The 19,010-nt window shown below is 44.6% G+C and overlaps 1 protein-coding gene across 1 annotated transcript; it reads left to right on the top strand.

The window, feature by feature from the left end:
* Positions 1–3,686: 3,686 nt before the first annotated feature.
* TAL2 (TAL bHLH transcription factor 2) lies at positions 3,687–17,075 on the top strand. Its single transcript, XM_083594200.1, has 2 exons — positions 3,687–3,981; positions 15,971–17,075. Exon 2 carries the CDS (start codon positions 15,989–15,991, stop codon positions 16,340–16,342), a length of 354 nt encoding a protein of 117 aa, XP_083450326.1. The 5' UTR covers positions 3,687–3,981; positions 15,971–15,988; the 3' UTR covers positions 16,343–17,075.
* The last annotated feature ends 1,935 nt before the right edge of the window (positions 17,076–19,010 follow it).

The raw sequence follows: 19,010 nt of genomic DNA, 5'->3' as shown, positions 1-19,010 counted from the left end.
GGAAGTAGGAGTAGGAGTAATAATAGGTGTCAAGCTGCTTAGTATCAGATAGGGTACCCCAGTGGCATAGCGTGGTAGTGGGCCACAGGGGCAGTTGCCCCGGGCACAAAAATTTTAGGGGAGCAAAATTTCAACACCTGGTGCTGTCTCAGTACAGCTGGGTGCTTCCATTGCTGGGTGTCGTTGAAAACAGCTTCTCCATAACCAGGAAGCGACCTCTCCCTCCCTCCCACCCTCCCACCTCCTTCATGCAGCCCCGGGCCCTGGTAACCCACAATATGCCACTGGGGTAGCCTGCTTTTCAGCTGACCTCTGCCGTTGTGCCTTGAGCAGCAGCTTCATTTGCAGCTGTTCGGCGTGGAGAGGTAGCAGCAGCCACTGTCAGGCTACAGCAGAAGAAGGAGAGATTGGGCTACATGCAGGGCCTCCCCATCAGCTCAGCAGAGAGACCAGCAACCTCCAGCTCCTCTTATCCTTGAGCTCTTTCTATTCCAGCTGGAGTTACAATAACTCCGTAACTCAGATCTGGGGTCTGATCCCCTCCCTCCCCATCCTCTTTCCTTCTGCACCAAGTCTTATGGGTTATAAGTGTGAAAAGCAGGGACTGTTTTCTTATTGATATTTGTAAACTGTGTTAGGCTCCCCCCGTACTGAAGAGAGGCATACAAACGTGTTCAATCACATTTAGCTATTTATCTCCATGCTGGTTTCTGCTCAAGGAGCAAGAGGAGGGAGCCAGCTCATTTCCACCCCTCTCGCCCCATGTCAGAAAAGCCAGGGGGTTGCAAGGAGCAGAGGCAGTGAAGTCTGCAATGCACCTGGAACTGCAGTGGAGGCTGGTGCCATTTGAGACTGGTAAAACAACAACAACAAACCTATGGTTACGTGAAACATACTCAATAAACACACGAGACGTAACCGGCTGTACTTTTGAATAAATAAGGTATACTATTCATTGTGTCAAATTGTAGATTTCAACGGAAGTCTCATAAAGTTCAACGAAAAAAGCAGAAGACCCAGTGGACCAGTTCATTCTCTAGTCAGTTCATGCATAAGGTCCATACGTGTATAAGTATCTATTCCACTTGTTTGTTCATAGAGTCCAATAATCCACATGAAGGTTTGTTACAGTTCCACAGAATCCTTCCACAGAGTCTAAGATAAGACCTTATTTATTCAAAAGTACAGCCAGTTACGGGACGCGGGTGGCGCTGTGGGTTAAACCACAGAGCTTAGGGCTTGCTGATCAGAAGGTCGGCGGTTCGAATCCCCGCGACGGGGTGAGCCCCCGTTGCTCGGTCTCTGCTCCTGCCAACCTAGCAGTTCGAAAGCACACAGTGCAAGTAGATAAATAGGTACTGCTCCGGTGGGAAGGTAAATGGTGTTTCCATGCGCTGCTCTGGTTCGCCATGCTGGCCACATGGCCTGGAAGCTGTCTGTGGACAAATGCTGGCTCCCTCAGCCAATAAAGCGAGATGAGTGCCGCAACCCCAGAGTCGGTCACGACTGGACCTAATGGTCAGGGGTCCCTTTACCTTTACAGCCGGTTACATCTTTTGTGTTCTTTGAGACTGGTATCCGCGAAGACTGTGAGACCCACAGCAGGTTAGAGCCAGGGGCCAATGACAGGCATAGCCAGCTAATTCTAGTTTTGCTCTCCACCTTCCAAGTGTCCCGATTTTCCAGGGACAGTCCTGGAATTACGAAAGCCATCCTGGCTTCTGATTTGATCCTGGAATGTCCCCTCCCCTCCTTGCTGGTGTTGCTCCTGTCGAGCTTGGGAATGAAGATGAGCCGGCCCTTGTCCCAAGTAGCTGTGGTGGCAAGGGAGAATCATTTTCAAGGCCACTCCATGGCAACTGCTGTCGGCCTCCTTCCTTGGGCAGCTTGTAGCAACTCCTGGAGAGCAAGCGAAACAGACAAGAGGCTGCTGACCCTGAGGCTCAGCCCCATGTGACGTGCCACCTCTGGGGAGCAGAGAGGTTGGTGAGGCATGCACCATTTGCTCTCATGGGTCGACCAGCCTCCACTGTCGGGCCACCAATTGTGGTAAGAAATTCACCACCTTGTTCATTAGCCAGGTGAAGAACAACCACCTGTTGAATAAACCACAGAACCAAGCAAATTATTTCCACGTCCAGCATCCAGATTTAGGGACCTGGTGTTAATTTTATAGCTATTGCAGCAGGACAGAGCTCACTCAACTCAGTGTGCCAGTTGAGAAGGTCTGCCTCGAGGCACTTCAGAACAGACCTTATCCAAGGTATCACTCTACCTATTGGACTTATTTACAAAACGATTAGCACCCTTCTACAAACACTGAACACCACAGCATAGTAATACAATACAGAGGATGGCTGAGAGGAGGGAAGCTTATTGCTGCAACCAACATCTAAACCCTGTAGACTAAAGGCCAATCACCAAGGGTGGGGGTGGCTATCGTCTGAGTTGTTGATGGTTGTTACTGACTGAACATTTTGAAGTTGCCATACTATAAGTCGGAGGTCAGAGAATCGGTGCATCTCGTTCAGTTACGGTCTAGGTGGCAGCAGCTCTTGAGCAGGGGTCAGCTAACTTTTTCAGCAGGGGGCCGGCCCGCTGTCCCTCAGACCTTGTGGGGGGCCGGACTATATTTTGAAGGGCGGAAATGAACGAATTCCTGTGCCCCACAAATAACCCAGAGATGCATTTTCAATAAAAGCACACATTCTACTCATGTAAAAACACGCTGATTCCCGGACCATCCACGGGCCGGATTTAGAAGGCGATTGGGCCAGATCCGGCCCCCGGGCCTTAATTTGCCTACCCATGTTCTTGAGGGTTTGTGACCAGAGGCAATACCTAGACTCCCCCAAACACATTTAAATGTGGGTACCAGGGTTTAAAACTGGAGTTACCCCACACAAGGTCTGAGCTTAAACAGAGCTACAGTCCTTCCCCTGTTTGTAGCTGCATACCTATGTACGTGTGTCCCTGGGCTGCAGTTATGTGAAATATTTGGTGCACACATCACTGAACGATACACGGAAAAACACTGTGATTACAAACAGCCTCCGCGGGTCTCCAGAGTAGCGTGCGTCTCCTTTGTTTTGCTTTCTTCGACAACCATTCCTGTTGCCTTTTAAAAAATTACATCCCACGAGGCATTTTCCACACCGGTGTTTTCCCACAAGTGTTGTATTCCGGCGATTAGTTTCTAAAAAGAGCATTGCCAGGTTTCTGAGCGTGACTCCAAGCTGCCCTTACTGGTCTCCAAGCTTCTCCCCGCTCAAAAGGCCAGACACACAATGATGTTTGGCGGTTGCTGGACACTCTGCACATGCTCAGAGGTGCTTCCTTTGCCATGCTAAGACTCCAGGCACTTGGAAATCAATTCCAGGGCTGAGCTCCCCCTTCCCCTGCCTGATTCCTAAGCGCAGACTTAAATGAAGCTCAGCTCCTATAAAACCCTGCTGAATTCAATAGGCTATGGCTGGGGTAGGCAAGATGCTTCCCCCCAACATCCATCATCCCTGACCATTGACCATGCTGGCTTGGGGCTGATGGGAGTCCAACAACACATAAAAAGCATCACATTGCCACTTACGGCCTTTTGCAAAAATAGCCTGTCTGGTGTGTTTTTTCCCCTTAGCATTTGAATCCAAACCTCTTGGCATTTCAGAACAAAGCTCCAAAGCTGTCTTGTCCACCTATTCTAGCATGGGCTAGAATTCTAGGAAGAGCAAGAAGCTGCAGCATGAAAAGGATCTCCCAGGAGATACGGAATAAGCTCCCTGGATCGCTAGCACTAGTGGTGACACGCGCCAGACAAAGGATCTGGCATTCTATAAAGGAGGCAGCAGGCAGGGACCGGCAATTGGCTGGATTGTCAGGAGAGAGAGCAGCTCTTGCATCTCAGAGCTGGGAGAGCAAAGTACCGGGAGCAGCCAGAACGAACTTGGGCTGCAGGCGAACACTTCTGCAAGATCAGCTTGGGAAAAGGTAAGTTACTTTGCTTATTATGTGTGTGCGGTTTTTCCTTCTTAGATTTTTATTTTTTTTATTTTTAAAGCATTTTAGTCTTTTATGCAACTTTCCCAAATGTGCACACGCTCCCACTTTTCCCAAAACCAAAAGGCTTTGTGGGTATTGCTGGGTGGTTTTCCTGGAATGCCTTTTTAGACATCCGCGCTGAATTTTGTGCTGGGGAAGGAGTAAGAATCTTGACAGCTTCCTTTTGACACTCATAAGGTGGTGGCGGCACATGGCTCCGGCTATGTCTGGAAAGGGCTGCTCCTTCACAGGTGACTAAATCCAGACCTGGAGTGTGACGGTTGCACCCTCTGCTCTTTCCCACATTGCTGCTGACATTGTGGCATAAGCATTGTGGTTAAGAGACCGGCAGCGGAGCTGTTCTCATTTTGTCCGTCTGAATAACATTCCACAGCTGAGATTGCGTGGAATTTGGTGGGGAGGGGGGTATTATTGGGTTGTTCTCGTTTTTGTTTTTGTTTTGCGTTTTTATGTTGTGTTTTTATGTTGTGAACCGCCCTGAGACCTTCTGGTATAGGATAGTATACAAATTTAATGCATAATAATAACAATGACAATTGTGAAGAAACAGGGAATATCAACAACGAGTGAAATTCTGGAAGCTTTCAAGAGTTTGGCATTTAAAACCATGTGGTATGTTAAAATCACGTTCACCCCTGGGTGGAAAATGCCACTAAACCGGACACTTTGAGACTTCCTTTACATTCTACATGCCATTACATGTGATGTATGCAACATGATAGGGCCACTTTTTAGAAACCACAGCAGCCTTAACAGTTTCTGTCGTATTTATTTTCGAAATATTCAGGTAACAGATTCTTATGCTTTAGCATGCAAGGTAGCTAGCTCATTATGTGTCTTGTGGAATATTTTTATAGTGTTTAATTAATACAGATTCACTCAGTGCCCCAAGAGGCAGATCCGTAGCTTTGCATTCCTTGTCTTAAGCACATACTACGTGGAAACTATCCTACCAAAATCTGTGGGTATGTTTCCATTTAAAGGACTTTCGATGGTATTTCAGTATAAAGTGTTTGGGAGCAGGTTGCAGGTCTTGTTGAATTTCCTCCCCTTTGAGTGTATATGACAGTGACAGCTATGAATTCCTTGCCTGGGTTGCAAGTTCTTTGCATGTGCATACATATATGAACTATTTAGCTATCTTTGTCGATTCTTTCCTAAACACCGTTTAAAAGATAATAACAACAGCAACAACAGAGTCCTCGGACTTTCATCCCACTTAAAATAAATACAGTGTCCAGTGGAAAACATCAGCTCAAAATGTAATTCTCTGTGGTCATATTGCAATACCCAGTGCTTTTTTTGTGATCCTACTTTCCAATACAGAGTACCTCTTATTTTCCCTGACCATGGCAGCTATTATGGGCTGGCACCCACAGCACATTTATCAAGGCACCCCATTTTTTATTTTTACCCCCCAAAAAAGCACGGGCAGTACCTTATTATATACAGATTTCAGTTCCATAATATATGTACATTTGTATGATGTGGGGCAAAATCCGGATAAGGAGAAACACCTTTGAATACTGTTGACATCAGCAGGAGAGATTTAAGGACATTCTTATTTCTTCCAACGAAATCAAAGTGCCTTAAAAAGGTACTTTGTTATGGCTAGAATTTGCCAACACCTTTTGGCTGAAAAATCTCAGAACTGGCCCCCTCTCATCAGAAAGGCCAAACTGGATATGGGCAGAGAGAAAGCTCTTTATACTCGAGCCTGTGTGTGCACACACATAGAAAACCAGCTTATAAATATTAAATATAATTAACACTATACAGCAAGCATCCCGTGTGATTTAGATATGATTTTCCTTTGATGACTTGGGGGGTGGTTATTTAATTCTGGATCTGCATGGTTCCCGAATTTTAGGTGGCTATCCTTTTCGGCGATAAAATAAGAATAACGAAAAACAGAACTGCAAACCTTTGCAAATATTGCCAGCAAGGGGGGGTCGGGCAATCCGTTTGAGAATGTGGCATTGCGGGGAGGGAGGGGGTTAACTTGCCCTGTTCCTTATAACCACCACCTCCCAAGCTGTTATTTGGCTTGTTAGGAAAATGTGTGCTTTTTCCTTGCAGGGCAAATAGCAGCTTGCTAGGAAGGGCAGTTTGTATGCAGTGGAGGGGGAAGCAATGAAACCCCACCCCCCAGTCTCTGCCCCGTTGTGGCCCTATAGCTGGATGCACCCCCCCTCTCGTGCCACAGCTGTTTGTAAAAGTTCACAGAGACCAAAGAGCTATTTGCACATCCCTGTTGTTTCATTTCATTTCATTTCACCCTAAACTGGATATTATTATTACTGTACTTTTTTTTAAGGCCAAATGCAGCCACGGGGGATCCCCCAGTGCAGTCTGAGACAGGTGCTGTGAAGGTAGGCTTAGTCCTCCCTGGCACAATTTTGTTTGCCTCCTGAACTTAATAGCTGCTTCGGCGGGGGGGGGGGGGCTTTCAGATTAGAAAAAACATGAGATGGGAAAGGGCTCTGTGGTTCTGATCTAGGTGCCTCCCCCCTCCCCAGCAGCTGCAATTTTTTGCTTTAAAAACTGCTTTCTGTCTGTCTTTCCTTCCTTATATTTTCTGGCTATTTGTCTCTTACATTTTACACACACACACAGAGAGAGAGAGAGAGGGGGGGGGGATATTTAAAAATTGAATTAAATCAGGGGACAACCTTTATTCCGAAAAAAATGACTCTTGGCAATGCCTTTTCCTAAATGCGCTTTTAATTGGGGGTACTAATCTTAGGTTGTTTATTTGGCCCCCCTTCTAATTGCTGTGTTTGGGGTAATTCTTACATAAAAGCAGACTTCATTAGCGAAACCGATGTATTAGTTAGAATGCAGTCCCATTAATTTCCGTGGCGCTTAATTGCTGCATAATGACCCTGATTCAAAATTCCACAAGGGTTCTTACGCACAACCGACTGAAGTGAATGAGGTACCCTCTGCTCATAAGGGAACTCTATGTGAATAGTGCAGTATTTGCATGGTTATCGAAGCCTCTGAGCTGGGACCAGTGCGTCTAGGAATTGTATGCACCATTACTAAAAAATTGCATCTCAGTATTTTTGTTTCCCTCTACTACTCAGATTAAAATGGACAAAACTAGCCCTATGTGCATTTGAAAACCGCTTTTGTTTTTTAAATAAATAAATAAGCAAAATAGTGTATTTTTTATCTTTTGGGCTTGCATACATTAATTATATTGCAGCAGTGATCTAATACATGCAGATTCAGTAAAAAAGAAGTTTATTTTGTTGTTTAAGTGGTTGGAAACTTGAGTCTGCCTGAAAAAAATAATAATTCTTTATTATAATTCTTTTAAAGGACCCATGAACCCAACAATAATATTGAAATGCCGCTGCTTATTGGGCTGCGAAAGCTCAAGAAAAGCTTTGGGTTCTGTCCAGCTCTGCTTAGATTCACTGAAATTAAGTTAGTCATGGGCCCAAGGTAGCCATAGCTATTTACTTCAATGTGTCTGTTCTGAGTAAATCTACCACTGGGTGCAACCCTTAATTCCTGTTCAGCCCATGACCTCTTTTCCAGATTGACTCAGTGGAACAGGAAAATAACAGAAAAGTGCCTCTGACCATATGCAGTGTGCCTTTCCGTGTGCACTACTAAAAAATGGCAATAAATCTGCAGGCATCTGAAATTAGAGAGCATGGCTTTAAAAAGCGAATGTTTGGCTAGGTGAGCAAGCTTTAAGCACCTAGAAGTCAAGTGCTACCTTAGGAAACTGCATCCATTTTCTGTGATGATGCTGTCTAGGAGCGTTGACCGTATGTCGCGGAATGCTTTCATTTTTTGTTTTGTTTTAGCTAGGCAGTCCATATTAAATTGCTGTTTCAATTGTTGTTTTAACAAACGGGGGCTGCTTTAATCGTTTAAGGGGTTTAGTTGTTGCTGTTGTTGTAGGCTGCTTTGAAAATGAAGCAGAAGCAGGGTAGAAATATTTTCTCACACGTCTCCATTCCCACCATGGACCCACATTTGCATTGTTGAGCAATTCCATATGCCATAGATCGTGGGTAGGCAAACTAAGGCCCGGGGGCCGGATCCGGCCCAATCGCCTTCTAAATCCGGCCCACGGACAGTCCGGCAATCAGCGTGTTTTTACATGAGTAGAATGTGTCCTTTTATTTAAAATGCATCTCTGGGTTATTTGTGGGGCATAGGAATTCGTTCATATTTTTTTTCCAAAATATACTCCGGCCCCCCACAAGGTCTGAGGGACAGTGGACCAGCCCTCTGCTGAAAAAAACTGCTGACCCCTACCATAGATACTCTACTGAAACCAATTTTTTGGGGTCCGTTTGGTTGCACGACTGTAGGTTTGGCGTGAGTACACAGAACAAAAGAAGTTGGGCAGTTTACCCCTTCATGCTTGGAAAATCTCATTTCGACTCCTTCGCTCAAAATGGCGCCCTGATAATGCTAGAACCACATCAGCTGCATTGCTGGGTCTGTAGCTGGTTTTTTTTGTAGAGCTCTAGGTTTAGGGTGCTGGTTTCCTTCACAGAACTAAGTGGGGAAGTCCACTTCATTGATTCCTTGGCTAAGAAACATACAACTCATAATAGTACGTCCATGTCTTGCTGCTAGTGGATTAAATGTCTTTCTGCTGTGGAAAAGAATAAATGCAGTTGTCTGCACCACAAAGGGCTTTGTTTATTTTAAAAATGAGGTAGTATTTATTTATTATTACATCTGTATTGTGTTGTTTGTCCAGGGAGAGCTCAGAGTGGCGCAGATGGGATTATTCCATTTTCTTTTACTCATCACAATTGGGGGGTGGGGAACCACTCGAGATTTTCCAACCCACTCCCAATTTATTTAGAACCAGGAACTTGTATGTTGTTAAGGGGTTAAGAGCCCACTCTATCAGTCTTAAGCAAGCAGTTGTTAAAGGCCTCCAAAATTCTGCTTCCTTGATAATACTGGGTTGCTTAGGGTAGGCAATTAGCTCCAGTTGATATTAAAAGTCTCATTTTGGATGCTTAGCAGCATCCTTCAGCCCCAGACAGCATTAAGCAGGGGCTGATGGGAATTGTAGTCAAAAACATTTGGAGAGAACCAGGTGGGGGAAGGCTGTAACTAGCAGGCATGGCCAAACTTGGCCCTCCAGCTGTTTCGGGACTACAATTCCCATCATCCCTGACCACTGGTCCTGTTAGCTAGGGATGATGGGAGTTGTAATCCGAAAACAGCTGGAAGGCCAAGTTTGGCCATGCCGAGGAGTATCCACTTAGAGAATTGCAGCTAGAAACTTTGTTTACTTTCTTACGTTTGTGAGATATTTCTTCATACGTTTTAAAAGAGACCTTTAGGATACATTTTGAGCCTTACTAATTAGGCGTTTGGGCATTTTTCCATTATGAGGGGTTATCTCGTTTTTTTGGAATCTGTTTTTAATTTGAATTTTGTTGGCTATACTAATACATACATATATTGACACGAGCTGTCCCATTGGGCAAACGACTCAAATTTGATTGGCCATGAGCAAGCGGGTTTTAGGAACAATTACTCGACCTCTGACCATATGGTAATCATGTATCATCTTGCCAGAAAATATTCTGCCCCGAGTCGGGGGCGCCTATGTGTCGCTTTTATAGACCTAAAGGCTGCCTTCGACAGTATCCCAAGAAATTGCCTATGGAAGAAATTAGAGAGATGGGGCATAGATAGAAGGCTGTTATGGCTTATAACCCAATTACACCATGGGTCGTCGGCTAGAGTGAGACTCACACCGGCGGGAAACCTATCCAACGAGGTCCCAATAAATAGAGGTGTGCGCCAAGGCTGCATTTTGGCCCCACTCCTCTTCAACCTGTTTATTAGCGATATGAAGCTCTTTCTGAATGAGTCTCAAGCCAACATTCATGCCCCCCGCCTAGCTGATTTTCGCTGCCCTTTGCTCCTATATGCCGACGATGCAGCGATCCTTTCCTACTCTAGAGTTGGTTTATGCAGAGCTCTAAAGATTTTTGCGGCTTATTGCAAACTTAACCATCTGACAATTAATCATGGGAAATCTAAAGTCCTGGTCTTTTCCAGGTCTCGGAAAACTTACAGCTGGAAGTTAGATGGAGTCCAATTAGAACAGGTTTTCAAATTTAAATACCTGGGAGTCTTTTTTCATTACAATCTAAGCTGGAAGCCACAGATACAGTATTTACTAAACAAAGGGAAAACAATACTTTATACTCTACTCCAATTTCTTGCGGCCGACGGAGCCTCTCACATCCCTTCTGCATTGAAGGTATACCACGCAAAAGTGGTTTCCACCCTCTGTTATGCTGCCCCGCTCTGGGCCCCAGGGTCCAATTTAACATCACTGGGGACATTGCAGAATCAGTTTCTCCGTCGCCTTCTGAAACTCCCCATGTGTGTGAGCAATGCAGCCATACGTCTGGAGTTAAGGATTGCATCATTGGAGACTGTCATCTGGAAGCGAGTCTTTGGCTATTGGCTGTCCAGCTGGCATAGGCTTCCCGACCATTACCTTTTTCAGTGCCTCTGGCGGGACGTCTTTGTCAATCCGTGGGTAGGAAAAATCCATGCCAAACTTCTGAGCATCGGAATTTCCCCAGCGGACTCCTTAAAGATGAACTTACGCTCAGCCAAAAGCCTTATTGAGCAAAGATTAGCGGACATTGAAAATCAAAACAACCTCGCCAGGGGTGGGGGTGTCTGCTCCCCCAGGTATCACGGAATAACCCCACCACTTGGCCTTCCATCATACATGTCATCTCTTTCATCAGTACCACACCGACGTGCATTTATTCGTGCAAGGTTCAATGTCTTTCCATCAAACCTGCTGAACCACAGATTTTCCAATGGTTTGGTGTCTCCGCTATGCGTGTGTGATGGGGAAACTGTTGAATCTCTTTCACATATAATGTTCAACTGTCCCCTACATAGCATAGCCAGGGCTAAATTCCTGGGTCCTGCTTTACTGCGCTTGGTTGGCAGGCCTGTTGAGTCACACGCCGCACTGCTTTTGCAGGATACAGATCCTTCTGTAACTCTGCAGGTGGCGAGATTTCTGAATGCGGTTATCTCACACTCAAAAACCACCAAAAAACAACAACAACATCAAAACTAATTGGACTGTTACGTTGAGAGTGCATGTCGGAGTTCGTCTTTAGTTTTCCTTTTCTGTGATCCATGCCTTGGAGGTCTCCTGGCCCCAAGCCGTCACTTGGCTCTGCTCAATGACCCACCCTTGCATCGTGGTGTTCACTTTCTGTTGTCGGATATATCTGTTTTTATGTCCTGTGTTTTTTATGTTTGTACATATTTTATGGGCTAATAGCCGTAAATAAATAAATAAAATAAATATATTGACACGTTCTAAGTTCTTGTAATTTCCCACCACAAACTAACTTGGTAACTTTTATTCACTTAATATGAGATTGTGAGAGGGAAGCAAACTTTATTATATTTTAAACTCTCTATCCCATTTCCAGGTTATGTTGCTTCTATATTTGCAGTACCACTGAGGACGAAGTTTCGCAGACCCTCAAAACACATTGCAATTGGAATGAACCATATTCCTTATTGCTTTGTTTGCCTAGTTGGAGAGGGAGGGCAGCCGTTTGAGTTCTGCTTCAGGTAGCAAAATATCCTGGGCTTCTGTTGGCCATTTATTTTGGAGCCTAAGTTTCTGTGTTACTTTTGAATTCCAAAGGCAGGTTGGAACTAGTGAATATTTCTGAAGCGGTGGAGATTTGGACTCTGAGAAAGAACATCAACATTTTCCAACCTTTAACCAAGCATGCAGTTCGGAACAATTTCCTTTATATTTGTATGTTGGTAGTGCGGCTGCTGCTGCAACCAGTGGTGGGTCCCAGCCCACCAGGGGAAAACCAGTGTCTTGTAGCAGGTTACTTGCTTCCTTCCTTCTTCCCAGCCCCAGCCAGATGAGGGCTCATGTCTATATACTGCTTTCTGTTGCAAGATCCTGGCAGCAAGAGTGCAGCATCCATTGGGAACCTTTTCTCCATGAGATCAGACCTTAAATGGGGCTGTATCTTTGTTCCAATACCTACTTCTCCCTTGTCTCTTGTCCCATACCTACTAGACCCTTGTCTAAATGGCTCCTTGTGGATGGTAATAATAATAATAATAATAATAATAATAATAATAATAATAATAATAATTTACAGTGGTACCTCCAGGTACAAACTTAATCCTTTCCAGAGGTCCGTTTGTAACCGGAAACCAGTCTCAACCTGAGGCGCGCTTTCGCTAATGGCATGCGCACGATTTCGACTCACATCCAGGGGCAAAGTTCGCTTCCAGGAGCACGTACTTCTGGATTAGTTAGCGGAGCTTGTTACTCGAAGGGTGCACAACCAGAAGTGTTCGCAAACAGAGGTACCACTGTATTTATTTATACCCCGCCCATCTGACTAGGTTTCCCCAGCCACTCTGGGCAGCTCCCAACAGAATATTAAAAACAGAATAAAACATCAAACATTAAAAACTTCCCTAGACAGGGCTGCCTTCCGATGTCTTCTAAAAGTCAGATAGTTGTTTATTTCTTTGACATCTGAAGGGAGGGCGTTCCACAGGGCGGGCGCCACTACCAAGAAGGCCCTCTGCCTGGTTCCCTGTAACCTCACATCTCACAGTAAGGGAATCACCAGAAGGCCCTTGGAGCTGGATATCTTCTATTTCCTAATACACATGCAGTGTTGTGTGTGTGTGAGAGAAAGACAGACAGACAGACAGACAGAGAGTGATCATTGTACACAGTCCTCTGTTCATCATATTCTTAGAGATTTATTTATAATTAAGCGGGATACACATTCTGTTAAATAAAATAAATACACCTGGACATAAAGTATCTTGGCCCATCTTTGTTGTTGTTGTTTTGGGAGATGACCTTTGGGGTCCCTTCCAAATTGACAATTCTATGATTCTATCTCTATAGCCAGTAGCTATAGAGCTGGATCGGGGCCCTAATATTTTCTTAACCCTTTTCGAAGTTCAACGATGGGGATGCTAAAGGCGAGTTGATACGTACATGTACGCAAGCTTGATCTATCTGTCCTTGATTAGACCGTACACTCAATAGCTGCTGCACTCAATGTGTGAACGGACACTACTGAGAAGCCTATTGTTGGGGGTGATGTGGAAGGTCTGTCTGGGCAGTTGACCTGCTATGGCTTATTCATCCGTGCGCCCCTAGATTCTGCCATCATAACATGGTGAGCTGGCATGTGCACGATACAGGCCAGATACAAATCTAAGCTATTTATATACCCTGGAGGTCTGAATCTCTTTAAATTTTACTTGTTCGTAAGCCTTCATTCCCACTGGATTATACAGAGGTTCTTTGCTAGCCTACGAGGGTTACTGCTGCTTGAGCGGCCATTTATTGCGGAATAAATGCACCAGAAATGCAGCTTTTGTGCTAGGAACTGCTGCGGCTGGTGATGCTTAGCAGCCTGAATAGATTCACTAAGGGATGCTGCCCAAAGCCTTGGCTATTGAGAAACAGATCTTCCTGCATTGGTTAATCTTTTGTATGGTAGTAGCCTTTGGGTGAGATTTGTTCATCATGTTCATTTGGGTATTTGGTGGGGCTTCTGAGGTGCTGCTCTCGATTCTAACTTGTTTGCTCGGACTTCATTCTGTGTTGCTGGTAGTTTCAAAGAGGTGAAGGTAATAATGCGTACACATTCACATCTTTGTCCTATTGCTGACTTTGGTCAAATAGGTCTTACAGGTCTTTGAAGCACTATGAAATATGTTTGACCGCATACAGTAGTGCTAGGAGTATACACACCCTGGACAACTGTACAATTTCTACTGTACAATTTCTATATTCTGGGGCGGTCAGAATCATTTTTATTCACATTTTGTACTACGCCAATAAACCCTACTGGCTGAGAAGACATGATATAAAGCCAGACTTACTTCAACAAATATATATCAGATCCTTTCTTTGGGGTTCATTCTCTGACACCATTCACATAATGGCTCGTGGAGCAATTTCATTCATAAACATGAAAGCTTTTTTGTCTGAATGGACCATCCTTGCACCTAACAGACAAGAAAACCCTAAACCTCACATTTTCATGATGTTTGGACATTTAAAAGTGCCCATAATGTAACAGAGCAGCTTCAAATAAGACTCAAAGCAGGGAATCTGAATCAGGCCACTTTGGATCCCGGATGTGGATCTGGTTTTATTGCATTATTATGGAATATTTACTCAAGAGATTTCTGTTTGCAAAGCTAACCTTGACAACAGACCCTCCAACATTTCTCTGCTGAAAATAGGGACGTCCTATTCAATAGTAGTAACAACAACAATAATTTTTATATCCTGCCCATCTGAATGGGTTGCCCCAGCCATACTGGGCACCTTCCAACATCTATAAAAACATAATAAAACATGAAACTTTTTTTTAAAAAAATCTCTATACAGTGGTACCTCTGGTTACAAACGTAATTTGTTCTGGAGGTCTGTTCTTATCCTGAAACTGTTCTTAACATGAGGCACCATTAGTGAAAGCGCGCCTCCTGCTGTGCACACACCTCTGGCGCGTGATTTCTGCTCGCATCCCGGGGCAAAGTTTGCATCTGGGAGCAACTACTTCTGTGTTAGCGTAGCTCATAACCCAACACATGCGCAAGCAGAAGCGTTTGTATCCAGAGGTACCACTGTGCAGGGCTGACTTCAGATGTCTTCTAAAGGTTGTATAGTTACTTATCTCTTTGGCTCGGAGGTCACATAACTCCATACCCTCCAACATTTCCCCAGTGAAAATAGGGATGTCCTAAGGGAAAGCGGGACATTCCGGGATCAAATTAGAAAATTCTGTAAATCTGGGACTGTCCCTGGGAAACAGGGACACTTGGAGGGTCTGAGGCAAAAGGATTCAAAATACAGTTCCCTGAGGTAGGGCTAAGAAGACATTTTAAGGTGAAGCAAATAGACAGGAGCAATAATCCCATGACACTTAACTTAACCACAGCTGAACATGGTGGAATTTCTGAGTAAACATGCTTAGGATTGGGCTGCATGTTGGGAGGCTGTAAATAAATAAATGTCCCACCTACAAACTGGGAGTCTGTCAGCTATTTGAAAAGGATCCCTTGGGTGGATGGGGGCCTCTGTTTGCTGATCTTGTACAAATGTCAGAGAGACAAGGATGCATTTTGAAGCATTCCATCTAACGGAGAAACCCACAAAGGTCGCTATTTGCACACAGAGCTTGTGCTGACAAAAGCAAGAGAGCAAAAGAAAGGAAGAGGGCAACTCTGGCTATCCTTTCACAAATATTGCTGCTCCCCTTGGAGTGATCTGCTAATGGGGCACTAGTGACCTTTGGTCTACTGGAACATTTCAGGCCTGTACAAAGCAGAAGTGAAATACAGAGGCACTGGGTTTGCAGTCGGACTCTAGGTTTGAGCTATCTTATTGAAGGGTTTAGGGATGCGGGTGGCGCTGTGGTCTAAACAACAGAGCCTAGGGCTTGCCAATCAGAAGGTCGGAGGTTCGAATCCCCGTGACGGGGTGAGCTCCTCTTGCTCAGTCCCAGCTCCTGCCAACCTAGCAGTTCGAAAACACGTCAAACTGCAAGTAGATAAATAGGTACCGCTCCGGCAGGAAGGTAAACGGCGTTTCCGTGCGCTGCTCTGGTTCGCCAGAAGTGGCTTAGTCATGCTGGCCACATGACCTGGAAGCTGTCTGCGGACTAAGGCCGGCTCCCTTGGCCTATAGAGCGAGATGAGCACGCAACCTCAGAATCGTCTGCGCCTGGACCTAATGGTCAGAGATGCCTTTACCTTTACCTTTATTGAAGGGTTTTTTAAAAAAATGTTTACTTCTATCCTCTAGCTGCAGTTCAGCTAGTCCTTTCATGATGACCTTTACGCTTTTCTCTTCCTCCAGTTCTGCCGGTTCTTGAGAATGACCAGAAAGATCTTCACCAACAGCAGGGAGAGGTGGAGGCAGCAGAACGTCAACAGCGCATTTGCCAAGCTGAGGAAGCTCATTCCCACCCACCCTCCGGACAAAAAGCTCAGCAAGAACGAGACCCTCCGCTTAGCCATGAGGTACATCAACTTCCTTGTCAAGGTGCTCGGGGAACAAGGCCTGCAGCAGCCAGGGATGAATCCACGGGGAAGGATACTGGGACTGTTCCAGCCAAGTCCAAGTTTGGAAAGCATGGAAGACTTGACTCTCATTGAAGACTCTGAGGTCCCTTCTCCCAACACAAGCAGCAATGCTCCAGAGTGTTGGTCAGAGGCGTCGTCTCCGTGACGTGCTGTTTGTCGGGGCTGTAGCCCTCCTGGTAGTAATTTGATAGTTTCCCTTCTTTATACAAGTTGTGGGTTGTCTGCCTATGTACAGTATTTATATATATATCTTTTGCTCTTTTATCGAATGTATTTTGTGTAACGGTTTCTTTGGGAGATGCTAATTTTCAGTACTTAAAAAGAGGGATATCAAATCTCTGGAAGTTGATCAGGATTCCAACAGCTCTACTTGCCACAAAGTGCTTTGATCTCAAGGCCAAGGATCTGTGATACAGTCCACAGAAAACTACATATGATGCATTGGTGAGAGTTATTGGAGCCAATAGCTGGTGACTGAGCAGCAACGTAACTTCTAGGCCCAGTTCATACAATTATTGGGCTGTGGAGCCAGTGTGGTGTAGTGGTTAAGAGACTCGTAATCTGGTGAACCAAGTTCGCTTCCCCGCTCCTCCACATGCAGCTGCTGGGTGACCTTGGGCAAGTCACACTTCTTTGAAGTCTCTCAGCCCCGCTCACCTCACAGAGTGTTTGTTGGGGGAGGAAGGGAAAGGAGAATGTTAGCCGCTTTGAGACTCCTTCAGGTAGTGATAAACCGGGATATCAAATCCAAACTCTTCTTCTTCTCTTCTTTTCCGTGGTGGAGTGAGTCCTCTCTACCTTGTTTCCTGCAATGTGTGGCATGAGGGCTGCATCTCCTCTTACCTTTCCTAAAAGGAAAGAAACACTTGAGTTGGGCCACTACACATTTTTGGAGGCTTGTGGAAGCAAGGGCTGCAAGCCCATTTCTTCACTTTTGAGTAATGTGTATTGAAGATTCATTTATCTTCAGTTTAAATTGTTTTAAAAGTCAAGTCCATCCTAACATCAAAAGGTAGTTGCTTTCAGCAGCAGACTGCAGATAGAGCACCATATCCCTGCCTTCAGTCTTGGTCTGAAAACTGAGCCCTGGAGCAGAGGTTGTCGTATTTTTCAAAAATCTTTTTGCCTCAGGTGAAAACAGTACCTAAGCCCCTTGCTAACTCATTTCTGTTGCCTTCATCAGCCATGCAAGTTATGAATCATCGTCATTGCTCTTGTGTCTGCATCTCATTTCCAGTTTTTTCTTTTTGCTTTGCAGCAACTGGAAAAATCATACCAAAAAATATTTGGTATATTTTCAGAGTGAAAACACGTGAACCAAGAGAGGATGAATCATGCCCAGTACACCTGCTGCAGTTTTATTCAAAATTGCCAGAAGAAATAAACTAGGGTTGCTTATTTAATTTTTCAAACATTTGAATCTTAAAAGACATACATTCAAATTTGATTATTTTTCAGGAACAGCAACTGTTTACTCTGGTTTTGTAGATTGGGGGGGGGAGATTTTTAAATTTGGCTATAGTCAGTAGGAAGGTGGTGTGGATTTTTAAACACACACCATTTAAATTAAACAAGTGGAACTAATCAAATTGCTCAAGAAGTGTTTCCTAATGGGAAACACAGTTTAATTGAAAGATACCCGTTCCACTGCTTTTTATAAGGCAGCAGGTTGCTGTTTGGATTATTTACAATGAAAGAGAAATAAGACTACATTATATTTCACCTACTTCTCAGACATTCATCAAAGGCACCATTCCCCAAACTTTTATTGATTTACAGAACAATCCTAAGCAGGTCTGCTCAGAAGTAAGTCCTACTGAATTCAATGGGGCTTACTCCCAGGCTTGTATGGTTAGGATTGCAGCCCAAGGCACCCTTTTTATGGATTAAAACTGGTTGTACAATTCAGGGCTAGACTAGATGTGACATTATTTATATGATGAATGCTTTCTGTTTTATTTACTAAAACAGCAGCATTGGATACCCTGAACCAGATCGGAACAGTGGTGATGGGGGAGAGCTCTTAAATCAGGAAGAAGGCTCTCAGAAAGCAGGTTGCTCTCTGGGGGCAAATAGCAGCTTTAGGGGTGTCCCCCTCCCTAATCTGGACTGAGACAGCAGTGGCGGCAAAGGGTTAATGCTAGCAGTCCACTGCAGCCCACCGTGGTTCTTACTTGTACAGTGGTACCTTGGTTCTCAGACTTAATCCATTCCGGACGTCCGTTCCAAAACCAAAGCATTCCAAAACCAAGACACGCTTTCCCATAGAAAGTAATGCAAAATGGATTAATCCGTTCCAGACTTTAAAAAACAACCCCTAAAACAAGCAATTTAACATGAATTTTACTATCTACCGAGACCATTGATCCATAAAATGAAAGCAATGAACAATGTACTGCAGTCACGCTATCAATCAATCAATCAGTAGCTGAACTGGGTTCCACACAGTCACACACAAAAAGAGCCGCAAAAACAAAACGCATAATAAATAGCAAAAACAGACAGACCCCAGTGCAACACTCAGATCGGAAGCGTCATACTCAAAACAGAGCACATTCAGCTTCCGAAAAAAGTCCGCAAACCGGAACACTTCCGGGTTTGCAGTGTTTGGGTTCCAAATTGTTTAATTTCCAAGGCGTTTGAGAACCAAGGTAACAATGTATACAAATAAATACACAAGCAGTAATCATGTGAATAACGTAACATAACATCTAATCTGGCTTCACTCTTACACCGAAAAAGGTTAACTTTTCGGAGTAGAAGTTTGAATTGCCTGCCTATGGAGGATCTCCCCTGCCCTCAGTGTTTCTGCA

The sequence above is a fragment of the Podarcis filfolensis genome, assembly GCF_964270895.1.
Source record: "Podarcis filfolensis genome assembly, chromosome: 17".
Lineage (NCBI taxonomy): Eukaryota > Metazoa > Chordata > Lepidosauria > Squamata > Lacertidae > Podarcis > Podarcis filfolensis.
Note: the sequence above shows the minus strand (reverse complement) of the source record. Positions and strands in the feature narration are given on the sequence as shown.